This window comes from Elephas maximus, chromosome 11, assembly GCF_024166365.1.
Source record: "Elephas maximus indicus isolate mEleMax1 chromosome 11, mEleMax1 primary haplotype, whole genome shotgun sequence".
Lineage (NCBI taxonomy): Eukaryota > Metazoa > Chordata > Mammalia > Proboscidea > Elephantidae > Elephas > Elephas maximus.
Window position 1 is genome coordinate 91,832,678 of NC_064829.1, and position 26,721 is coordinate 91,859,398.

General features: G+C 44.8%; 1 protein-coding gene across 1 annotated transcript in view; it reads left to right on the forward strand.

Moving 5' to 3' along the window:
- The window catches only part of PTPRH (protein tyrosine phosphatase receptor type H), an 80,294-nt gene that overhangs the window by 46,463 nt on the left and 7,110 nt on the right, over nucleotides 1-26,721 (forward strand). Inside the window, 5 exon segments of the mRNA XM_049902368.1 lie at nucleotides 19,172-19,438; nucleotides 19,694-19,960; nucleotides 20,218-20,484; nucleotides 21,504-21,800; nucleotides 22,130-22,393. Coding sequence (XP_049758325.1) covers nucleotides 19,172-19,438; nucleotides 19,694-19,960; nucleotides 20,218-20,484; nucleotides 21,504-21,800; nucleotides 22,130-22,393 — 1,362 coding nt within the window.

A 26,721-nucleotide genomic window follows, 5' to 3' on the forward strand; every position in this document is an offset into this window, starting at 1 on the left:
CTGTTGCTAGGGAGGGCCTTGCCTTAGAACCCAGGTCTTGAAAGAATAAGAACTTCAGTTCAGGGAGTCTTGAGGGCATCTATCACAATCCATATCTCCAGCCTCACTATGGTCCATTCCTACAGAGAATCAGTCACTTCCTGTCAGTCAGAGTCAGTCAGAGTTCCTTAAAAACAGGTCACTGGAAGATTATTTGGTCATAAATAGGAATGAAGTCCTCATACATGCTAAAACATGGATGAACCTCAAAAGCATTATGCTAAGCGATAGAAGCCAGACGTAATAATCCATATATTGTATGATTCCATTTATATGAAATGTCCAGAATAGGCAAAACAGACAAAAAGTAGATTAGTGGTTGCCTATGGTTTGGGAGGTGATGGTGGGATTGAAGGAAGTGTGATAACTAGAGTATATTGAGTTTCTTGTTGGGAGTGATGAAAATATTTTCAAATTGACTGTGGTGCTCTTATAGTTGCACAACTGTGAATATACTAAAAACCACTGAATTTTACACTTTAAATGGGTTAATTGGATGGTATGTAAATTATATATCAATAAAGATGTTACAAAAAAATAGGTCTCAGAACCCTAGGGAGACTAGAATTTGACAATAAGTAGGTAATACTCTCTCCCAAAACAACCCACTAGTACCTGTTGCCTGGAAGAGCCTTTCCTTTAGCAGGCAGTAAGATAGGAAATGAAATACAAAGGATGGACAATAGGACTTGGGCCTTATATATGGCCAAAACTTTTCCACCCACCAGAGGTCATTGCTGGAGCGATTAGGTTGTGTCCTCCTATCGTCCTGGTGCGCCTGCTGGGTTTCTTCCTGTGGAAGAGGTCAGACTTATGGTGGTACCTATGGGCTTTGTTTGGATTGGGGGAGGTATTGGTGGAACATAAAGTGGTATAAAATGCAAACAGTGGGCAGCCACAGTAGTCAAAACAGCCTGGTACTGGTACAACAACAGGCACATAGACCAATGGAACAGAATTGAGAACCCAGATATAAATCCATCCACGTATGAGCAGCTGATATTTGACAAAGGACCAGTGTCAGTTAATTGGGGAAAAGATAATCTTTTTAACAAATGGTGCTGGCATAACTGGATATCCATTTGCAAAAAAATGAAGCAGGATCCATACCTCACACCATGCACAAAAACTAACTCCAAGTGGATCAAAGACCTAAACATAAAGACTAAAACGATAAAGATCATGGAAGAAAAAATAGGGACAACCCTAGGAGCCCTAATACAAGGCATAAACAGAATACAAAACATTACCAAAAATGATGAAGAGAAACCCGATAACTGGGAGCTCCTAAAAATCAAACACCTATGCTCATCTAAAGACTTCACCAAAAGAGTAAAAAGACCACCTACAGACGGGGAAAGAATTTTCAGCTATGACATCTCCGACCAGCACCTGATCTCTAAAATCTACATGATTCTGTCAAAACTCAACCACAAAAAGACAAACAACCCAATCAAGAAGTGGGCAAAGGATATGAACACACACTTCACTAAAGAAGATATTCAGGCAGCCAACAGATACATGAGAAAATGCTCTCAATCATTAGCCATTAGGGAAATGCAAATTAAAACTACGATGAGATTCCATCTCACACCAACAAGGCTGGCATTAATCCAAAAAACACAAAATAATAAATGTTGGAGAGGCTGCGGAGAGATTGGAACTCTTATACACTGCTGGTGGGAATGTAAAATGGTACAACCACTTTGGAAATCTATCTGGCATTGTCTTAAACAGTTAGAAATAGAACTACCATACAACCCAGAAATCCCACTCCTCGGAATATACCCTAGAGATACAAGAGCCTTCACACAAACAGATATATGCACACCCATGTTTATTGCAGCTCTGTTTACAATAGCAAAAAGCTGGAAGCAACCAAGGTGTCCATCAACGGATGAATGGTTAAATAAATTGTGGTATATTCACACAATGGAATACTACGCATCGATAAAGAACAGTGACGAATCTGTGAAACATTTCATAACATGGAGGAACCTGGAAGGCATTATGCTGAGCAAAATTAGTCAGAGGCAAAAGGACAAATATTGTATAAGACCACTATTATAAGATCTTGAGAAATAGTAAAAACTGAGAAGAACACATACTTTTGTGGTTATGAAGGGGGGAGGGAGGGAGAGGGTTTTTTATTGATTAATCAGTAGATAAGAACTGCTTTAGGTGAAGGGAAAGACAACACTCAATACATGGAAGGTCAGCTCAATTGGACTGGACCAAAAGCAAAGAAGTTTCCGGGATAAAATGAATGCTTCAAAGGTCAGCGGAGCAAGGGCGGGGGTCTGGGGACCATGGTTTGAGGGGACTTCTAAGTCAATTGGCAAAATAATTCTATTATGAAAACATTCTGCATCCCACTTTGAAATGTGGCGTCTGGGGTCTTAAATGCTAACAAGCGGCCATCTAAGATGCATCAATTGGTCTCAACCCACCTGGAGCAAAGGAGAATGAAGAACACCAAGGTCACACGACAACTAAGAGCCCAAGAGACAGAAAGGGCCACATGAACCAGAGACCTATATCATCCTGAGACCAGAAGAACTAGTTGGTGCCCGGCCACAATCGATGACTGCCCTGACAGGGAGCACAACAGAGGACTCCTGAGGGAACAGGAGATCAGTGGGATGCAGACCCCAAATTCTCATAAAAAGACCATACTTAATGGTCTGACTGAGACTAGAGGAATCCCGGCGGTCATGGTCCCCAGACCTTCTGTTGGCACAGGACAGGAACCATCCCCGAAGACAACTCATCAGACATGTGGTCAGTCGGTCGGAGAGAGATGCTGATGAAGAGTGAGCTAATTACATCAGGTGGACACTTGACATTGTGTTGGCAACTCTTGTCTGGAGGGGGGATGGGAGGATAGAGAGAGAGGGAAGCTGGCAAAATTGTCAGGAAAGGAGAGACTGAAAGGGCTGACTCAATAGGGGGAGAGCAAGTGGGAGTACGGAGTAAGATGTATGTAAACTTATATGTGACAAACTGATTGGATTTGTAAACGTTCACTTGAAGCTTAATAAAAGTTAATTTAAAAAATGCAAATAGTGGGAAGGAATTAGGATCCTTGATGACCTCTATCATCCCAAGTCTTACAGCTCTGAATCCCTTTGCTCAGGAAGAAGAAATGAGGGATTCCCAAGTTGGGAGATATTTTCCTCAGGTGAGTGGAACATTTTAAGTGATGCTGCGGGAAGCCATGATGGCACTGTGGTTAGGCATTTGGCTGCTAACCAAACAGTTCGAACTGCTAACCAGCAGTTCGAATCCACTAGCCACTCCTTGGAAACTCTGTGGGGCAGTTCTACTCTGTCCTATAGGGCTGCTATGAGTTGAAATCAACTCAACAGCAATGGGTTTTGGTTTTGACTGGAATCCCTTTCTTTGCAGTCCATCAGATGTTTGTTGACTGACTTTTTGTGCTGTTGATAAGTGTTGGGAGTGAGTTTCCCCACTCAAAGTTTTGGTAGACACCAGAGCCCTCTCATCTACCACAGAATACAGCCCTTCCCTTCCAACCATCACACTCTGCTCCCAGGACTCTGCTCTCTGCCCATATGAAGACCACAATGCTGGTGACTCATCTTTTCTTTTACCCAACATGCCCCTCCTGGCCTCACTTCCAGCCATTTGGCAATATCTACCCTGGAATATTCTATAAGAGCCATTTGTGCTGTGTGTGAACTTCCTTAAGTTCTGTGCAGATGTTGAGCTTGTCAGTGGAAATGAAGAGGTGGAGAGACTGGATTCTGGGCATCCCTTCCCTAGTGAAGATGTAGTTAGATGCATCCTTAAACATGCTGGTAGAACTGAAAGAAAATCACCAGTTTTATTACTTAGGGCAGGCTTACTTTGGCTGATGGGGCAAACAGGTTCTGCTGGAGGAAAAGAGAAGGAATTCCCATTTCCTTTCTCCAGCCATGTACATCTGTCTATTGGCTCCAGATTTTCAAAAGGCATCCTCCCTGAATATTTTGCTGACCACTTCAGGAAAAAGGCAAAGAACAGCAACTATGGCTTTGCTGAGGACTTCCAGGTGTGGGGTAGCCTTTGGGGACTGAATTGAGATGAATGATGACCAAACCTTCCAGATGTTTGAATATTCAACAAATGATAGCAATTTGATAATCTTGGGAAAGACTCTCAGATCTGGCAATTTCCCTGACATGGGCTCTCCTGGTCAAGTCTCATTTGCTCTATGAGATCCTTTCTGAAACTTTCCCTCAGGGTGGTGTCAGATGTGAGCTGGACATCAATCGATCCAACAGAAACATTGGGGACACAGAAGAAAGGGAGCTAGGGGAAAGGAGAGGCCATGGTGATTCCAAGAAGAGACCACCACCATTGGTGGTCCCCTCTTGTTCTGTGTGGGCAGAAATTGTCACTGGAGGGTCAGGACCCACCACAGACAATGGCTGCAGCCCTGGAGAATGTGTTCAAGAATGTTGATGAGAATCTGTTGTGAGTTCCAGGACCCCTGAGCTTGTGCCCAACTTCCCTCTCCGAGGACATATTCTCTACCCCTCTTCCCCCCACCAAATCCCCATCCTCCTCCCCTCCCCAAATGGGATCTAGGAACCCGGGTCCTGGCACTTATGCTGGCTGGGGCCCTTCTGACCCATATGACTGCTGGATGTTTCTGCCAACTCCTCTGATATGTCTCCACAGTGTTCTCAGATTCTGTGTCTGTTCCTGTCTCTGTGTAACTTCCTGAACACTCTTGGCTCTCAGTCTCTCTTGGTCTCCATCCCTGGGTCTCTGCCTCCTTGTTCCCCTCTGTCCCATTCTCTTTCTGTGTCTGGGTCTGAGTCCTGCTTCACTGAGCTTCTGTCGTGATTTCTAATTCTGTCTCTCTCCATTTCTGTGTCTCTGTCAGTCTCTGTGTCTGTCTCTTTTTCTCAGAACCTCATACTCTGGGTCTTGTTCACTATGCTTCTTTCTGAGTCTCTCCCTTAGCCTCACTCTCTCTTTCTGTCTCTCAACTTCTATTTATCTCTATCTCTCTAAATTCCTCCCTGTCTCCTCAATTCTCTTTCTCACTCAACCTCTTTGTGTGTCTCTTTCAATCTCTGTGTGTCTCTCTCAATCTCTTTCACTGTCTCCCTAAATTTCTCAGTCTCTCTCAATTTCTCTCTCTCTCTTTTTATCTGTATCAGTCTCAACACTTCAAGGCTTTCTTCTCCAGTGTCACTGTTCCCCCACAGCTTTCATGACTTTAGTCATGTGTTATCTTCTCATCCTTTCTGTCCTGGTCTCTATTTATCCTCCCCATGACTGCATATATTTCTCTGCTCCAGTCTTTGTGTCTCTAATTCCAGCCTCTCTCCTCAGAAGACAGGGCCCTGGTGCTCCCATGGCCCCTTCTTGGGAAGCCAGGTTCTGGCTACATCAACACCAGCTTTGTGCCTGTGAGAACAGGGTTGGGAGTCAGGGAGGTTGATAGAGTTGGGGGCAGAGCAGAGATAGGGTCAGTGAAGGGGAAGGTCTTAGGGTAAGATGGTTAGGGAAAGGAAGAGTCTGGGAGGGGACCTCCCCAGAACCTTTTTCCCTTTCTTCCAGGGTGTCCATGGCCACCAGAAGTACATCGCTGCCCAGGACCCCCTGCCCCAGACAGTGGATGGCTTCTAGCACCTGGTTTGGGAACAGAAGAGCCACACCTTGGTCATGCTGACCAACAGCATGGAGTCTGGCCAGGTGAGAATAAGACAGAGCCTGCCCCAAACCCTACCCTGAATGCCACCACTAACTGGACAGTGGCTCCTGTACTAGCCCTCAGTTCTGACCTATACCAAGACCCAGACTCTGGCCTCACCTCAATTCTGGCCATATGCCACCTCTGGCTATGGCCCTCCTGGAATTTCTCCTTCTTGCTGTGTTTTGGGCTATTTTTGAACCTGCATAGGGAGAGAGTCAGAACAAGGACAGGGGCTGACTGTGGAACAGACCATCAATTGCTCATATGAAAGTTCAAGTTGAAACTGAAGAAAATCCGAGCAAGTCCATGAGAGCCAAAATACGACCTTGAGTATATCCCACCTGAATTTAGAGACCATCTAAAGAATAAACTTGATGCGTTGAACACTAATGACCAAAGACCGGACAAGTTGTGGAATGACATCAAGGGCATCATACAGGCAGAAAGCAAGAGGTCATTGAAAAGACAGGAAAGAAAGAAAAGATGGATGTCAGAGGAGACTCTGAACCTTGCTCTCAAATGTCGAGGAGCTAAAGCAAAAGGAAGAAATGATGAAATAAAAGAATTGAATAGAAGATTTCAAAGGGTGGCTCAAGAAGACAAAGTAAAGTATTATAATGACATGTGCAAAGAGCTGGAGATAGAAAACCAAAGGGGAAGAACATGCTCAGCATTTCTCAAGCTGAAAGAATTGAAGAAAAAATTCAAGCCTCAAGTTGCAATAGTGAAGGATTCTATGGGAAAAATATTAAATGATGCAGGAGGCATCAAAAAAAGATGGAAAGAATACACAGAGTCATTACACCAAAAAGAACTAGTTGACATTCAACCATTTCAAGAGGTAGCATATGATCAGGAACCGATGGTACTGAAGGAAGAAGTCCAAATGGCACTGAAGGCACTGGCAAAAAAACAAGGCTCCAGGAATTGATGGAATATCAACTGAGATGTTTCAGCAAACAGAGGCAGTGCTGGAAGTGCTCACTCGTCTATGCCAAGAAATATGGAAGACAGCTACCTGGCCAACCTACTGGAAAAAAAAAAAAAAAAGAAGAGACCCATATTTATGCTTATTCCCAAGAAAGGTAATTCAACTGAATATGGAAATTATCAAACAATATCATTAATATCACACACAAGCAAAATTTTGCTGAAGATCTTTCAAAAGCAGCTGCAGCAGTATATCGACAGGGAACTGCCAGAAATTCAGGCCCAATTCAGAAGAGGATGTGGAACGAGAGATATCATTGCTGATGTCAGATGGATCCTGGCTGAAAGCAGAGTATACCATATGGATGTTTGCCTGTGTTTTATTGACTATGCAAAAGCATTCGACTGTGTGGATCATAACAAATTATGGATAAGATTGTGAAGAATGTGAATTCCAGAACACTTAATTGTGCTCATGAGGAACCTGCACACAGATCAAGAGGCAATTGTTCAGACAGAACATGGGGATACTGAGTGGTTTAAAGTCCGGAAAGGTGTGCTTCAGGGTTGTATCCTTTCACCATACCTATTCAATCTGTATGCTGAGGAAATAATCTGAGAAGCTGGACCATATGAAGAAGAACAGGGCATCAGAATTGGAAGAAGGCCCATTAACAACCTGCATTATGCAGATGACACAATGTCGTTTGCTGAAAGTGAAGAGGACTTGAAGCACTTACTAATGAAAATCAAAGACCACAGCCTTCAGTATGGATTACAATTCAACATAAAGAAAACAAAAGCCCTCGCAACTGGACAAATAAGCCACATCATGAAAAATGGAGAAAAGATTGACGTTGTCAAGGATTTCATTTTATTTGGATCCACAACCAACACCCATGAAACCAGCAGTCAAAAAATCAAAAGATGCATTGCATTGGGCAAATCTGCTGCAAAGAACCTTTTTAAAGTATTGAAAAGCAAAGATGTCACCTTGAAGACTAAGGTGTGCCTGACTCAATCCATGGTATTTTCAATCGCATCATATGCATGCGAAAGCTGGACAAATGAATAAGGAAGACCGAAGAAGAATTGATGCCTTTGAATTGTGGCGTTGGCGAAGAATATTGAATATACCACGGACTGCCAGAAGAACGAATAAATCTGTCTTGGAAGAAGTACAATTATCATGCTCCTTAAAAGCAAGGATGATAAGACTGCGTCTTGCATACTTTGGACATGTTGTCGTGAGGGATCAATCCCTGGAGAAGGACATCATGCTTGGCAAAGTAGAGGGTCGGTGAAAAAGAGGAAGACCCCATCTCCTGTCTGGAGGGGAGATGAGAGGGTGGAGGGGGTAAGAAGCTGGCAAAACGGACACGAAAAAGAGTGGAGGGAGAGAGCACGCTGTCTCATTAGGAGGAGAGTGACTGGGAGTGTGTAGCAAGGTGTATACGGGTTTTTGTGTGAGAGACTGACTTGATTTGTAAACTTTCACTTAAAGCACAATAAAAATTATTAAAAAAAAAAAAAAAAGAGGAAGACCCTCAACCAGATGGATTGACAGGGTGGCTGCAACAATGGGCTCAAGCATAAAAAGGATTGTAATGATGGCACAGGCCTGGGCAGTGTTTAGTTCTGTGGTAGTTAGGGTCGCTGTGAGTCAGAATCGACTCGACAGCACCTAAAAACAACAATAGGGAAAGAATTGCCATGTCCAGATTTCCCGATGCCAGTGGGAGGAGCCATTAGGTCTTCCTGACTTGTAATGTCATGGACCCCTCACTCAGGTGATATGTGAGCACACAGAGCCCCCTGTGGGCGAAACTGACAGGTGAGGTGGCAGAGGAATGGACACTGAGCAAAGTACAAGTCTGAAATGTAGGAAACCCAATGACTCCAGCCTAATCCCTTCTTGAAATTGTTCCAAATGCCTCCCAGTCCAAGGAATGGGCTCAGAAGCCAGCCCAGTTTTACCCAATGCTGGTCCTATTTTCCCAGAGCCTTTCCTAAGCCACCCAATATCCCACCTGATCTGCTGCAAACACCCTAAATCCACTTTCACCTCAGAGGGGCCAGGCGTTTCCCTTTGCCCAGAGGTGTGATTGTCAAATCCCATATATTTCTACCTTCCCCTCCCCCACTCTTTCTTCTTGTCCTTCCAGATGGAACAGCACAGGACTCTGTCTGTCTGTCAGTTCCACTGTACCGCCTGGCCAGAGTACAGCCTCCCAAATTCCCTGGACTCCTACTGGCCTTCTGGAAGCTTCTCAGGCAGTGGCTGGACCAAAACAAGTGTGGGAACTCCCTATAGTGCACTGCAGGTGAGAAGCCTCCCAGCATGATGATGTCCATTCACTGAGCCAGACAACCTGGGAACACTCTGGTGAGGGGAGAACCCAGGGAGATAGCAGTTGAGCAGAGAGAAGACAGGGAAAAATTAGCTTCAGTCTAGGAAGTCTTTAGGGTCCAATTCTCAGAGCTCTCCCCACCAAGTGCTCCTGAAATTTAAACTTGGAATTTACAGATGAAGAAGGTATTCTCCTCTATTCCAGCTAGATTCCATCCAGATATAAATGTTAAAGGGATAGTTAGAGAATACCACCATAATGTTCTCCATAACATTCCTGCCTCCGTGACAAAAACTTGCCCAACCCGTGGATTCTCAGTTCTAGTTCTTGGGTCAAGGAAGTATGCCTTTCTATTCTTAGCACCACCCATTTTAGAATTTCCCTGGATAAGTGCTCTTCAAGTCAGATCCACATCCTTCAAGAATGACATCCTCGATCTTTGTATTGCTTCATGGTTTTATTGACCCCCATCTTTCTCCCCTTTTCAGCAAAGGCACAGGTTGCACAGGTGTACTGATTGCCCTGGATGTGTATTTGCCCAATAGTTGGAGGCTGAGGGCTGTGTGGAGCCATTCAACTACATCAGAAAGTTGTATAGGAGCCATCCTGGAATGGTGCAGACAGAGGTGATGGGAGCCCCTCAGGAAGGGTAAATGGGAGGGCTTTGGCAATCATCGTGCTGATATTAGGATATAGCTGATCCGGGAAGCTATGGACTCTTTGAAAGGTGCTGTCGGGGGTGGATGCCAGGATAAGAAATACAATAAAGACATCAGTTTTGCTTGCAGACTCAACCAGAACTATAACATAAAGACCAAGGTTAATAACAAACATTTATTCAGCAGCAAATATGTGCTGGAAAGTATGATAGGCTCTTTCCATGTACTTGATTATTTTGTTTACATCTCTTTTATTTGAAGTAGCTTCTACTGATACCGTCCCCCCCCCCCCTTTACATATGAAGAATCTGAGAGTCAGGTGTATTCCACAACTTGCCCAAGGTCTCACAGCCTGGTCTAGGTGGAAATCATGTTTATCCTTAGATGGACTGGCTCTATACCTCGTGGTCTTAGTCATCCCACTATTCTACCTCTTAGGAGACTTTATGAACGTCCTGAGGACACAGGTGTTAGGGGATAAGGCTGTAGGTTTCTGGAACCCAAACTCACGAGAATAACCATTTTCCGAAGTTATGGTTGCTATAGGAGGCCATAATATTCTATAGTACTCTCCCAGCCCATTCCTCTTTACCAACACCATGAACATCCACCCTGTTACTGAGTGTGAGAGCCATACTAAGCTGGGCAGAAGTGAGAAGTTTCAGAGTTCCTTTTCTGGGGTCCCACCTAGAGCTCTTTTCTAGCCTTTGGCTCCTTGTACTTTAAGATCCAACTGGCCTAAAAATTCATTGCAGATTACCTGTGCCCTCTGAACATCTCTTTGATCCATAGTGGTCCTTCTCCATATCCACTCCACAGACCCCAAGAAGGATCCTTGGAAAGTAGTACCAGGAGTGGGGTTTCCCTATGACATTTCAAAGATGCACCTGACTTACATGATTTTAGTAAATCTGAGGGGAAAGCAGACAAGCCTATCCTTAACTATTCAACACCTTCCAATCATAAAGAAGGCTTAAAGTGTCCTCTTCTTCCATCAGAGGGGCCAGTAAATGCCTCTGCGTGTCCCACATTCATATAAAGAGATGCAGGACATTAGAGAAGATGTAATCTAGCAGAAGGGATCTGCCCAGGGTACTAAGGGGGGAGAAGTGTGTGGCTTAGTAGGTTCAATCTCTTGCAAGTGGCTTCCCCAAAGGGTTCACTGTGATTCCAAGTGAGTCATCCCAACTTTGATCCTCCCTATCAGTGGGCCTTTACCTTCACCTCCTCTATGCCTTTCCCACAGGTCCGGTACATGTTCCTGCATCACAGCACTCTGCACTTGCTGCAGGGGCTGCCCAAGTCCTGAGATGCGGAGGAGGAGAGAGCTGAGGCCATCTATGATTCTGTGGACGTGGTTGACGGTCTGTACGAGAATGCATCTGGCACCACATACAAAAACCTAAATCAGACACCACCTCAAGACAAGTAATCAACTAGAATCTATGAGTGGAGAGTCTCTGGAACATAATGGAATGGACACCAGAACCTCCGTGGGAAACTATGCAGTGCCCAGATGCCTGGGATCTGAGCAATATGTGTGCGTGTATGTGTGTGTGTGTGTGTGTGTGTGTGTGTGTGATCTTGTCATAGTTTTGACTTAAGACTCAGAGAAGCCATGCCTGATCCCATCTAGAGAAATCTCTCTTCTTTAGGGGATGTTGACACCCCTGTTGTCTTCCTCAGCCTCCACCCTACATAGCATAATTACTACAATTTAATTAATTAAACTATCAAGGAGTCTCACCATGAATGCCTCTCTTGGGTGTAGAGTGCTTTGGTCTGGGGTTGGCTACATCCTTATTCTCCACTGTAACCCCTGCCTTCAAACCCCCAAATACACACCCAGTGTCTTAGTCATCTAGTGCTACCATAAGAGAATTACCGCTGGTGGGTGGCTGTAACAAACAGAAATTTATTTTCTCACAGTTCAGGAACTAAAAGTCTGAATTCAGGGTGTCGGTTCTAGAGGAAGGCTCTCTCTCTCTCTGTTGGCTCTGGGGGAAGATCCTTGTCTCCTTTCATTTTCTGTTTCTTGGTTCCTCGGGGATTTCATGTGGTATGGCATCTATCTTCCCTCATCTGTGCTTTCTTGCTGCTTGCTTAATCTGCTCTTTTATATCGAAAAAGAGATTGATTTAAAATACACGCTACACTAATACCACCTCTTTAACATACCAAGAAAATCCTATTCCCAAATGGGATCATAATAACCACAGGTATAGTAGGATTTACAATACATATTTTGGGGGGACTCAGTAAGCACTATGTGCTGAACAGTAAGCACTATGTGTTGAACAATGTGTGGGGTAGAGAGTGGGTGATGATAGATGTGGGTGTAGAAGCCAGTTCAAGGTATTGATGATGGAGAATGTAGTCTCTGCAAATGGCCATCTGCATCTCCAGGAACTTTGGTAGAGCCTTCCTTTTTATGTTCATACATGTATATCCTCCATAATACAGATGAAAATCTCAACTCCAAGCATGTCTTGGGTTGACCAGCCTGCTATCAGGAGGCTCCCTTCCTCCAGGCTCATGAGAATTTTACCTCATTGATTGTTTCAGTTAGTGAGAGAGGGAGCTAGGACACCTGAATTCCCATACAATATGGTGGGGTGTCATTAATTTATGTTTTTTTTCCTGGGTCCTTCAATCCCAGCTCCCCACAGACATGGGGAGGAAGAGGAAAAATGTGGGTTAGAGTGGATGGAGGTGTGAGCAGTGAGCTGGTAAGGAAGGAGGATGAGCAGACTGGAAAACCTGGTTGGGAGTCTGGACTAGTTCACTACCATGAGATCAAAGAGGAGAAATTCCACATTAGAGACCAGGAAATTGTCTCACCAGGGAGGTTATGAAATTCTACACCTCAGCGGAAGTCCACAGACAAAAAGATTGGGCTTACAAAGGACAGACTCTTGTCCCAGTGGTGGGGTCACTCTGAATTCATGTCCTCACTTAGGTCCTTCCTCTGCCCCATACTGCTTATCTCACTCCCTTTCTTCTCAAAGCAATCCCTCAAAACATCACAAGCAACTGTATTAGTCTCCTAGGGCTGCTGAAACAAAATATCACAAACTGAGTAGCTTATAAGAACAGTAATGTATTGTCTTCTAGCTCTGGACTCTGAGATCAGGATCTTAAGTCCTTCTGAGGGCTCTGAAGGAGAATTGTTCATACTTCTATCCTTGCTCCTGGTGGCTCCTGGCATTTTTTGGCATGTAACTACAGCATCACATGGCATCCTTCATCTGTCTCCCTGTCTCTTCTTTTTTATAAGGACATCAGTCATATAAGATTAGGACCCACCCTAGTCCAGTATGACCTCATGCCAACTTAACTGATAACATCTTCAAAGACCCTATTTCCAAACAAGGTCACATTCACAGGTACAGGGATTAGGACTTCAACATATCTTTTTGGGGGGACACAATTCAACTGGTAACAAATGGGGTGACTCTTTAAATAACATAGATTTGCTAAGTATAAAATGTTGTTGGGTGCCATCAGGTCAGTTTTCAACTCCTAGCTACCCCATGGAAACCCTGGTGGTGTGGTGGTTAAGTGCTACTGCTGCTAACCAAGAGGTCAGCAGTTCAAATCCGCCAGGCTCTCCTTGGAAACTCTATGGGGCAGTTCTACTCTGTCCTATAGGGTCACTATGAGCAGGAATTGACTCGACGGCAGTGGGTTTGGTTTCGCGACCCCATGTAACAGAGTAGAACTGCCCCATAGGGTTTTCTAGGCTGTTACCTTTACGAGAGCAGATTGCCGAGTCTTTCTTTCATGGAGACGCCGGTGGGTTCCATCACCAACCTTTCAGTTAGCAGCAAAGTGCTTAACCATGTGCCACCAGGGCTCCTTCAAAGTATAAAATAATACATGCTTATTCAATAAAATGTTTAACTCAGAGAAAGGCATTGGGAAAAAATTAAAATCTATAATCCCAAGCATGGTGTATTTAGAAATGCCTTGGGGTAACAGTGCAGATAAATGAATCCACGTATGTCAGGGTAGATGCAAGAGGAATAAGTGTGGGGTAGGCAAAGTCCAGGCCTCAGAGGCAGAAGTTGGACCCTCAGGTCATGTCCCTCTGGGCCTCAGCTTCCTCCTCTGAAATGGGGATGACATCAAAAACTGACCTACTCACAGGGAGTTGCAATAAGTGTTAGTTCCCTCTTTGTAAAATAGGCTTGACAAATGGGGGTGGGAGTGATATAACAGAAAAGTCATAAAAATGACAAACATTCATTGAATGATTGCTTTGTATGTTGTGGTAGCCGACCACCAAGAGGGCCCAAAGATCTCTGTCTCCCGGTACTCACACCTTTTGGGGGTCCTCTCCCTACTGAGCAGGGCTGACCTATGTGACAAATAGGATCCCTGTAAATGATGGTGTGTGACTTCTGACTCAAGGTCGTAAAAGACATGGCCACTTCCACCTTGCTCCCTGTTATGAATTGAATTGTGTGCCCTCAAAATATTTGTTGGAATCCTAACTCCTATAGTTGTGGATGTAATCCTGTTTGGGAACAGGATTTTCTTTGTTATGTTAATGAGGCCATATCAGTGGAGGGTATATTCTAAACCTAATCACTTCTGAGTTATAAGGAGCAGCGCAGACACAGAGACAAGCAAGCACAAATGGGGAGATGATAGATGCCATGTGGAGATCACCAAAGAACCAAGGAACACTGCAGCCCTACAGAAGCCAAGACAAATATCTTCCTCCAGAGTTGACCGAGAGAGCCTTCTCCTAGAGCTGGTACCCTGAATTTGGACTTCTAACCTCCTAAACTGTGAGGAGAATAAATCTCTGTCCTTTAAAGCCACGCATTTGTAGTATTTCTGCTCCAATAGCTCTAGAAAAAGAAGCCCTCATAACACAACGATTCAGCACTTGGCTACTAACTGGAAGGTTGATGGTTCAAACCTACCCCTGGCTCTGTGGGAGAAAGGTCCTGGCAATCAGCTACAGTAAAGATTGCACCCAAGAAAACCCTATGGGGCAGGTCTATTCTGTCTCAATGGCTCACTATGAGTTGGAATCAGCTTGACAGCACCCAACAATAAAAATAACAGCTCTAGGAAATTAAGACACTCCCTTTTGGATCACTCACTCTATGGGAAGCCAGCTGCCGTGTTGTGAGAGCACTCAAGATGCCTGTGGAGAGATCCATGTGGTGAGAAACTGAGGTTGCCTGCTAACAGCCAGGTAAGGGAATCATCGTGGAAGTACATCCTTCAACCTGAGCCAAGTTTTTGGATCACTGCTGCCTCAGCCAACGTCTTGACTACAACCTCATGAGAGACCCGGATCCAGTAACTCAGCAACTACTCAATTTTTCACACACAAAACCTGTGAGATAATAAACATTTAGTGTTATTTTAAGCTACTACACTTTGGGGTACTTTCTTACACGGCAGTGGATAACTAAACCAGTTGCCGTTGAGCGGATTCCAGCCGAGTGCATTAACTGTTGTACCACCCAGGGATTCCCAAACAACCAGTTGCCGTGCACTTGATTCCTCCATGATCAGCATCCTTCTAAGAAGAAGACAGACACATAGAGATGGACAAAAGGGAGGAAGGCCACGTGAAGACAAAGGCAGAGACTGGAGTGATGCAGCTACAAACCAAGGAACACCTGGAATCACCAGGAGCTGGAAAAGACAAGAAATATCTTCCCCTAAAGGCTTCAGAGGGAGCATAGCCCTGATGACACCTTGATTTTGTATTCCTGACCTCCTGAGCTGTGAGAGAATAAGCTAGTTCTCTTTATTAAATGTTACTTATCTATTTATTTATGTTACTCTATTTTCTTTTTTTAATTTATTATAAAAATATTTTATTTTTGTTGTTGAAAACACACACAGCAAAAAAAAAAAAAAAAAAAAATACACCAATTAACAATTTCTGAGAATAAATTTCCGTTGTTTTAGATTACCTAGTTGGAGCCAACTCAAGGGTAACTAACAACAGCTGTTGGGTGGCACAGTCTGTTAAGTGCTCAACTACGAACTGAAAGGTTAGTGGCTTGAACCCACCCAGAGGCACCTCGGAAGAAAGGTCACAGCCTTGGCTACCCTCGTGGAATATAGTTCTTCACTGAAACACATGGGGTCGCCATGAGTCAGAATTGACTGGATGGCAACTGGTGAGCTCGTGGTACTTGGTTATAGGAAGCAGCCTTAGGACACCTACACAGGATTGCTGAAGAAAGTAGGAAGGTATACCTGGTGGAGAAGACAGCACATACAAAGGCTGGGAGGTGGGAAAGTATAGGATTCATCTTGCCGGAGCTGCAAAGGTGGTCAGAAGGCATTGTAGAAAGCAAAGGGGGTTGAAAGGGGCCAGAGCCTTAGAAGAATGTTGGGACAGCATATCTAGCTAGACCCCAACCCAGTTGTCTTATTTATCTAGTGCTGCAATAACAGCAATACCACAAGTGGGTGGCTATAACAAACAAAAATTTATTTTCTCATAGTTTAGGAGGCTGGATGTCCAAATTTAGGGCGCCAGCTCTAGGGGAAGGCTCTCTGTCTGTTCACACTTGGGGAAGGTCCTTGTCTCTTTTCAGCTCTTATTCCTAGGCTTCTGGGTGATCATGTGGCATGTATCTTCTCCTCCATTTGTGCTTGCTTGGTTGCTTAATCTCCTCTTTAATATCACAAAAGAGATTGATTTTAGACACACCCTACATTGATACAGTCTCAGTAACATAACAAAGAGAATCCATTCCCAAACAGGATTATAATCACCAAAAAACCAAACCCATTGATGTTGAGTCGAATTCCATCTCACAGCAACCTTACAGAGGTATACCCAAAATCCAAACCCATTGCAGTTGAGTCGATTGTGACTCATACTGACCCTGTAGGACAGAGCAGAACTGCCCCATAGGATTTCGAAGGCTGTGATTTTTACGGAAGCAGACTGTCACATCTTCCTCCTGCAGAGCCGCTGGTAGGTTCAAACCACCGACTTTTTAGTTAGCAGCCAAGCGCTTTAACCACAGCACCACTAGCTCTCCTTCCTGTGCACCAAGTTCCTTCCAAAATCAATTTTGTATCACCTCTTCCTGGAAGGCTTCCTGATGTCTACTTTCCCACCTGCAGCCTCAGCCTATGCTGTGCTGTCTTCCTGTAATTTTCACAGACCCTCAGAAGTAGGTTCTCTCATCATCCCCATTTTACAGGTGGAATGGCTGAGGCCTCAGGAGAGCACGCCCATCGCCAGTGTCCCAAAAGCCTTCACAGGTAGCGGCCAAACACCTAACCACTGCACCACCAGGGATCCCTGACCACAGATGTAAGGGTAAGAGTTTACAACACGTATTTTGAGGGACACAATTCAATCCATAACACCGGTCTTAAAGTATAATTGTTTATCAGTGACATGGATGTTCTCCCAGCCCATCTGTGGTCTGCACTGCAGACCCATCCAGCTGTAGGGAGGTAAAGCCCAGTCTCTGGGGCTTTTACTCCAACTGTGTAGGGCAGGGGCCTTCAGGGGATAAAGTGAGGTGGACTGGGGGCTGAGTGTTCTAAGCAGGGCTGGAGAGGAGACCCCGTGGGCAGCTGGAGCAGGGGCGTCTCCCATGTCAAGGTGACAAACAGAGGTGAGGAAGGAGGATGAGAAACAGGGCTGGATCTAGGCTGTCCTGAAGCTTCTACTTCCTCCTCCTCCCTTTCCAGCCCTGGCCTCTGGCCACACCAATAGGCTGGGAAAGGGGAAATTCTTGAGCTGAAAGTCCAGGAGGTGGAAGGTGCTGGTCTGAGGCTCCTGAGTCCCTCTACAGTGTCTGGAGACATGCCTGGGGCCGGCGGGGGCCCCAGGGCCTGGAGATACCTGGTCCTGCTGGTGAGTGGTCCTCATGGAGCCGGGATAGTGGGTCTCAGGGAGATGGAGGCCTGAGACCCAGGCTCCTGGGCTTGAGGGGGAAGAGACTGGGGGTCTGGACTCCTGAGGGAGGAGGGACTGAGGGTCTGTGGCTCTTGGGGAGGAAGGAGGAAACAAATGATTCCTTGGAGCAGGAAGAAGGGTCTAGGGTAGAGGAAATTGTGGAAGAGATTTACAGCTGGGCTCTTAGATTTCCCAGCATCTGGTGTGAGAGTAAACTCTGGCTTCAGGCAAGATATGAGTATGCTCAAAAGACCAGGATTCTGGGCCCCAGACCCCTTTCCCTCCACATGCAGGGGTCACTTCTCCCCAGGGACCCAGGGATCCAGAGCCTCAGCCTCTCCTCCCTAAGACCCAGGAGTCCTGATCCCGCAGCTCCTCCTCCCTTACATCCAGGAGTCCTGACCCCACCCTACTCCTCCCTCAGTCCCAGGAGTTCTTGCCCCTATCACCCTTCACCCTTCCTTAGACCAGGAATCCAGGTCCCCAGCCCACTCCTCCCTCAGACTCAGCAGTCCAGGTCTGCAGCCCCTTTTTACCTCAAACGGGCTTCCAGATCCTCCTCCCTCAGACCCAGGAATCTACCTGCTGGCACCCAATCCCAGTCTCTTTCCTGCCTTCTATAATTTGTTGATTGCTTCCCTGCCCCCAGTCTTCCAAGGCTATTTCCGAAGGTGGAACCAATAAGTTTATCTCTGGTCCTTATCAGTCAAGCCAAACCCAGCTCTTGGGTCCCTGGAGCCCCACCCCTGCCACACTCCCGCTTTAGAAAACACTGACGTTGGGGTGACCTTTGTCAGAACCCAGCCCTGGGGGAGGAGACAGCATACCTGGATCCCTCCTCCTCAGGTAGGGGTGACTCATGGGAGCCAGGCCTGGGAGAACTCCTGGTAGGTCATGCCCTCCTTAACAATCTCACCTGGGTGAAGGAAGATGAAGTTCAGGGTCTGATTCCTCCCTCTCTGGGCTCTCCCCAGGGCGTGTGGATCTGGACAGGAGCAGGGGCGGCCGGTGAGTGATCCCTGCCTGTGTTCACTGCCCACACACATAGGCTGAACTTCAATTCCCATGAGCTTCTTGGGGCATCACCCTGGCGGTCCATTGCAGGGGCTGATGGGAATTGTCATTTCTGGATTTGGGGCAAGACCTGGGGATGGTTGAAGGGACAGTACCTGGTTTCTCACCTGCTCACAGTGCACCATTCTTCCCAATTTCTCAGACTCCAACCCAGTAGGAACCTGAGTTTGGATGTTCTGACCAACAGTTCCATCATTCTGAGCTGAGCTGCCCCGAGGGCTCAGACTCAGAGCTAAACCTACTGGGTGCAGTGCACTGGAGGGTGTAGATGGATTTGAACCTGGGTCCTGCATGAATTGTCTGTGTGGGCAGAAGAGGAGAGCATTCCCGAAGTTTCCTACCACTGAGCATGGGCTGCAGGAACCCAGGTGTCTGTGTCTAGGTCCCCTTGTAGGAAGTATTTCTTAACAACCAGGCTGTGCAGGGAAAGGGCAAGCCACTTTGTTCTGGTCACTTGGGGACTGGGGGACACGGAACCCTGAGTCTCTGCTCCTTCTTCCAGAACCTAATCCAGTGACAGATCTCAGAGTGCAGGACAGAAATACTAGCTCCATTACCTTGAGCTGGACAGCTTCCCTGGGCCCAGACCAACAACCCTACACCTACTGGGTCCAGTGGTTGACAGAGGAAGGTGTACAAGGGACCCAAAACACCTCAGATACCAGTATCACGGTGAAGGAACTGGAAGCTGGGACTTTGTACAACTTCACTGTCTGGGTCGAGAGGAATGGTACCAACAGTACAAGCAGTACAATAGACACATCTACAGGTGAGACATCCTTAAGCCTTTTACAAAGCACTCCTAGGATGCACTAAAGATCATTGGAACCTTAGGATTATCCCTAGGAAGTAGACAAAGCCCAGCCATCCCAGCATCCCTGAACCTCAGAGTTTTATGTCCTACTGCTAGGACTGTTTCTCTTTAGACACCAGGGTTGTACAGGGGACAGGGTGTCTCTCTTTTGTGCTCTATGCTTGAGGACTGGAGGGCATGGAAACTCTGACTTTCTGCTCCTTCTCCCAGTCCCCAACACAGTGACAAGTCTCAGGGTGCAGGATCTGACCAACAGCTCCATCGTCTTGAGCTGGAGAGTACCCCTGGGCCCAGAACAACCACCCTACACCTACTGGGTCCAGTGGTTGAGGAAGGGCAGTGAACAAGGGACCCAAAGCACCTCAGATACCAATATCACAATGAAGGAACTGGAAGCTGGGACTTTATACACCCTCACTGTCTGGGTTGAGAGATACAATGTCAACAGTACAAACGAGACAACTGATGCATCTACAGGTGAGACATCCCTAAGTTTTTTACAAAGCACTTCTAGGGTGGGCTAAAGAGGCCATTGGAGCCTTGGAATTGTTCCTGTAAAATAGACAATACCCAGGCATCCCAGCACCACTGAATCTCAGAGTTTTAGATCCCATTTCTAGAAGTGTTTCTCTTTAGATATCAGGGCTGTATAGGCAAAAGGGTGTCTCCTCTTTGAACTAGATGCTTGGGGACTGGAGAACACAGAAACCGTGACTTTCTGCTCCTTCTGCCAGTCCCCAACACAGTGACAAGTCTAATGGTGCAGGATCTGACCAACGGCTCCATTACCTTAAGCTGGACAGCTCCTCTGGGCCCAGACCAACCACCCTACACCTACTGGGTCCGGTGGTCGAGGGAGAAAATTGTACAAGGGAGCCAAAGCACCTCAGATACCAGTACCACAGTGAAGGAACTGGAAGCTGGGACAGTGTACACCTTCACTGTCTGGGTCGAGAGGTACAATGTCAACAGTACAAACAAGACTGTTGATGCATCTACAGGTGAGACATACCTAAGTCTTTTACAAAGCACTTCTAGAGTGGGCAAAGGGAGGTCATTGGAACTTTCAAATTGTCCCTGGAAAGTAGGCAAAGTTCAAGCATACAAGGACCACTGAACCTCAGCCTTTTAGGTTCCATTGCTAGGAGTGTTTCTCTTTAAATATCAGGACTATACTGGGGAAAGGCATCTCCCCTTTGCTTTAGATGCTCAGAGATTGGGAACATGAAACCCTGACTTTCTGCTGCTTCTACCAGTCCCCAACACAGTGACAAGTTTCGGGACTCAGGACCAGACCAACAGCTCCATCACCTTAAGCTGGACAGCTCCCCTGGGCCCAGACCAACAACCCTACACCTACTGGGTCCAATGGTCAAGGGAGGAAATTGTACAAGGGATTTGTTGGAAAGTTACTAGGAAATGTCTTTCCTCAGCAACTAGGACTTCCAAAAAATGGGCCCATCTCTTCTGTTTTTGGGAAATGGGACCTTTAGGGTCAAGGACATCCCCTGACTGCCTAGCATCACCTCTCAGGACTCAGCAAAATCACCAGCTGGATAATAGGCAACAATTTGTCGTGCTGAGTTAGATGAATCAAGAGGACCCAGCCTCTCAGCCTAAACATGTGGGAAACCAAAATCATCCTATTGACCACGTTCATATGGCGGGATAAGTTTTAACCCTTGGCCATTTGGGCTAAGAAGAATAAAATCAACAGCTCCATCTTGAAACTTAATGTGAGAAATTTCCCAACCCTGGCTGCTCATAGGAGAGAGAATATTGAGAAAGATGATGCAGGGGATCCAGGGCTGGAGCTGGGGGATGAGAAGACTGAGGCCTTCCTAGTTCCACCAACCCTTAGGTTTCTAGGCTCTTGTTCTGTGGTAAAACCCTCCTTAGAAACTAGAGCCATTGGTTGACTGAGGAATCTCAGGTTTTTTTGAGGAGAAAGGTGGGCAGGGTGAGGTATGAGGGTCATTAAGAATATGTCTCCCTTAAACTTCTAATCTTCACTTCTCAGTTCCCAATGAGGTCACTGATCTGAATACAACTCAGACCAACAACTCAGTCACCCTGAGGTGGAAGCCCCCTACAGACCCTTACTCTAATCTCTATGTATACGGGGTCCAGTGGACCAGTGGAGGACAGCCCCAGAGGGAGAAAGATCTCCAAGGAGATGAGATTAACCAGACAGCCAAGACCAATGAGACTTGGTACATAGTGAAGGCCCTCTCACCTGGGACTCGGTACAACTTCAGCGTGTGGGCAGAGATCAACAATGTATCCGGTTTCACACAGAGCCTCCAAGCATCCACAGGTAAGATGGACCTCACTTGTATCAAGTGGACTGAGCTTACTTAAGTCAGACCTTGAGGGCAATGAAAAGTGAATGGACTACAAATCCCATCAGGACATGGGATAATGACCTGATATATTGCAATGGCACAGAGAGTCTAAGAGCTCGTGGAAGTTGCAGTTTCAGTGGCGTTGTTGGCACTGAGGAAAGACTAGAAAATGAAGAAAGATAAAGGATTTTTCTTTGGGGGAGGACAGGATGGGGGTAGTTCTCAGAGAATTGGCATGACAGCTGGATGGGCATTCACATTAGATGGCTCCTCATTGGCTCTTTTTACTGCCTTCACCCAGCTCCTGACCCCGTCACCATCACGTCCTGTGTCAGTACATCAGGTGGTTATGGGGTCATCCTGACCTGGTCCTGCCCCCCCGGAGGCTACGAAGTCTTCAAGTTGGATGTGGGCGGGAAGAGCTTCCAGGATATGTCCTCGTGTGGGAGTGGAGTGTCCTTGTCAGGTTTTCAGCCAGCTCAGTCCTACCTAGCCACTGTCACAACTGTGTGGGATGGAATGAGGTCACCACCTGCCTCCATGATGTGCTATACTGAGAGCACAGGTGAGCAAGCCCCACAGGACCTGACATTGGGAGTGAGGCCTCACTGGGTCCCATCAACCTTATTGTGGTAAAATCTCATCCTCGCTATGGGGTTCTTACTTTTATCTTTTCTTTTTTAACAGCTTTATTGAGATATAGTTCACATACAGTATGATTTATCCATTTAAAGTGTACAACTCAATGGCTTTTAGTATACTCATAGAGTTGTGAAACCATCATTACATCTATTTTAGAATATTTTCGTCACCCCCAAAAGAAACCTTGTCTTCTTGAACTGTCATTCCCTAATTCCCCCATTCCCTCCCAACCCTAAAACCAGTTGCTGTAGAGTCAATTTCAACTCATGGCAATCCCATGTGTGTTAAAATAGAACTGTACTCCCAACTTTGGAAACCACTAATCTCCTTTCTGTCTCTATGGACTTACTTATTCTGAATATTCCATATAAAGGGAGTCACACAATGTGTGACTCTTTGTGTCTGACTTCTTTCATTTAGCATAGTGTTTTAAAAGATCATCCATTTTGTAGCATGTATCAGCACTTCATTCTTTCTTATGGCTGAATAACATTGGATATACAGGTAAAAACTAAAAAAAAAAAAAAAATTTTTTTTTTTTGGTAGTCCCCAACTTATGATGGGGTTCTGTTCTGATGACTCTGTTGTAAGTCAGTTCTGAGGTAAGTTGAATACCTCTTTTTTTTTTTTTTTTTTTTTTAGTTTTCGATATTATTGCCTTTTATCCCTTTCAAGACCCTATTATTTTCTGCTTCATATTTTTTTTTTATACCATGTGTTTTTATTGATGGAAGCATGCTGAGTCATGGAGTGTATTTAAATTTTTGATGGGTAATATGGACTTTGAGAAATATGATGTGGGCATACATGTTACAACAAAACTCAGGGGGTTCTCAGGCACCATGATTGGTGGACACCACTTACCTTGCCAGGCCTGGGTGGTAGGATATATTGTGAGGTACTTTCCATTGGGGTACACTGGGCACCTCTGGTTTTCCAAATATGACACACAAAAACAAACCAAAACAAAACCCATCAGGGCTCAAACTATCACACAGGAAACCATAAGTGTGTTTACAAGGCTTATGTAGCTGTAGAAAAGTCAAAAGAGACAAAATTTCTATCCAGTCACACTTCCTGGATACAGTAAAAAAAAAAAAAAAAACTAGCTCATATTTAAGCCTGATACCCAGCTATTTTGCTTCAATGAATGTTTCTTTTACCGTTACACAAGTCCCCACTGGTGGGCAGCAAATAGTTTAAGCCGGAAAAGTAGAGTTCCAAGAGGCCTGAGAGGTGGAAAAAGTCGGTGAGCCACTGTGTATCCCATGGACCCTTAAAGAGTTTATTATTGGTTTCTTTATAGATCTGATCTTTATTTGTCTTTGGGGGTTTGGAAACACCTGTCAGTGAACATCTAAGAATAGTAACATCAGCAAATCATGTGCTGCAACATTGCATGTAGTATATATTACTAATGATAAAATGTAAAAAAAAAGCAATCGTTCATAAGTGCAGTTTGTCATAACTTGAATATGTCATAAGTCGGGGACTACCTTATGGCATTTTGTTTATCCATTTGGCAGTGATGGGTATTTGGGTTGTTTCCACTTTTTGTCTATTAAGAATAATGCTCCTAGGAACATTTGTGTACAGATTTTTCAATTCTTTTGGGTATATACCTAGGAGCAGAATCGCTGGGTCATATGGTAACTCTGTTTAACTGTTTGAGGAACTGCTGAATTGTGTTCCAAAGTGGCTACCCCATTTTACATTCAGCAATGGGATACTTGAAGAAATCTGAACTTCACACCCAGAAAGATTCTGACCATGTACCATGGCCGTGGCCACAGACCTTACTGGGCCCCAATCCTTGAAGCAGTCACTTATGTTCTAGGAATCAGGGCCTCTTATAAGATTGGGTCTCTATCTGGGGCACTTAAAAAATTTATTGTGGTAAAATATGTATATAACATATTGCCTCTGTGAACAACTTCTCCCTTTACCATTGGACCAGAAGAACAGGATGGTGCCTGGCTACCATTACTGAGTGTTTCGATAAAAGATTCTATAGAAGAATCCTGGTCAAAAGGGAGAAAATGCAAAACAATTTCAAATTCCCATGGAATTCAGACTTTCTGGAGCCAAGGAGGCTGGATGAACCCCCAAAATTATTGCCCTGAGATAACTTTTAAACCTTAAACCAAAAATATCATAAGAAGTCTTCTTAAAACCAACCTATAGTGTTTTTTTTTTTATATATATATAGTTTAGGTTAACTAGTAAAGAAAGTCTGCCTTGAGCACTGTGCTCTTTTAAGAACTATCTATGTGGGATCAAATTGACAACAGCAACTCAAAAGATTAGATAGGAAACTTTGGGGTTAGTAAATTTATGTCAACAGGGGAAGAATAATTTGGAAAAGGAGAGTGAGAATGGTTGCACAACTCGAAGAATGTAATCAATGTCACTGAACTGTACATGTAGAAATTGTTTAATTGGTGTATGTCCTGCTGCACATATTCTCAACAACAAAAAATAAAATAAATTATAAAAATATATAGGGAACAACATTTGCCATTTTAGCCATTTTTAACTGTATAACTCAGTGACATTAATTATATTCACAATGTTGTACAACATTCATCACTATCTACTTCCAAAACTTTTTATCGCCCCAAACAGAAACTCTGAACCCATTAAGTAATAATTTCCCACTCTCTTCTCTCCATAGCTTGGTAATCTCTCATCTACTTTCTGTCTCTATGAATTTGCCTACACTTGTTATTTTGTATAAGTGGAATTATGCAATATTTGCTCTTTTCTGTCTGGTTTATTTCACTTATGTTTTCAAGGTTCATCCATGTTGAGCATGTATCAATATTTTGTTCCTTTTTGTGACTGAATGGTATTTCATTGTATCTCCATACAATGAAAGGGACAGTTGTAATGCTGCAATGAAGGGACAGTTGGCATTTTGGGCTGGATCATTCTCTGTTGGGGGGGCTGTCTTGTGCTTTGCAGGTTGTTGAGCAGTACATCTGGCCTCTACCCACTAGATGCCAGTATGCCAGACGTTGTCACATGTTCCCGGGGAGGGGGCAAAATCATCCCCAGATAAGGACCACTGGTCTAGATCAAGGATGGAAAGGGTCATTCTTTAGCGACTAGATTGACTGAAAGAATGTCTTTGACCAGACTCCTGGAGAAATGAGAGGTGAAGAGTAAAGGTGGGTGGGAGGTGGGCCTTCAAATTGAAAGGAAGGTGGCTTGGGCCTGACTAGGCATTATCCAGAAGATTTCTCCTTTGCCTGCCCTAGCATCTTTTCTGTGGGCCTCCTCTATTAGTCAGGGTTCTCCAAAGAAGAAACAGAATCAACAGGAGATAGATAGAAATAGAGAGAGATCAGCTACTACTACTACCAGTTGCCACGGAGTCGATTCCTACTCGTGATGACTCCATGTGTATCATAGCAGAACTGTGCTCCATGGGGTTTTCAGTGGCTGTGATCTTTCAGAAGTAGATTGCCAGGCCTTTCTTCAAAAGTGCCTCAGGGAGGAATCAAGCCTTCAACCTTTTGATTAGTAGCAAAGTGCTTAAACATTTGTGCCACCCAGGCAATCATTCTCTCTTTCTCTACATGTATATATGTATATATACATATACACACACACAACTTGACAACAACCATCACCACCACCAACATATACAAACACACATATATACAAATTATATATATGCATGTATGTGTGTGTATGCGTGTGTGTGTGTGTGCATACAGTGAAATCTGTGAGACCCAGAACTCTATGGGACTGCCTTGTTTTTCTGGGTCTCAAACATTTTCTGCCTTTGACAGGGCACAGTCTTACCTCTTTTCTATCTCTCCTTTTAGTGGAAAATATTTGTGTTTTGTTTCTCTGGCAGGTTTCTGCCTTACACAGGTTGTGTATATATATAGAAAGAGAGAGGAAGAGGGAGAGAGATTGATTTTATTTTGAGGAGTTGACTGACGTGATGGTGGGGGCTAGCAAGTCCAACAACATATACACACACACATATATACAAATCATATATACATGTATATAAGTGTGTGTATATGTGTGTGTATATATGTACATATATAGAGAGAGAGAGAGATTAATTTTATTTTAAGGAATTGGCTCAAGTGATGGTGGGGATTGACAAATCCAAAATCTGTAGAGCAGGTGGCAGGCTGGAAACTCCGGTAGGGTTTCTAATTTACAGACTTGAGGCAGAATCCTTCTCTTCTCGGAAACCTCAGTGTTTACTCTTAAGGCCTTCAACTGATT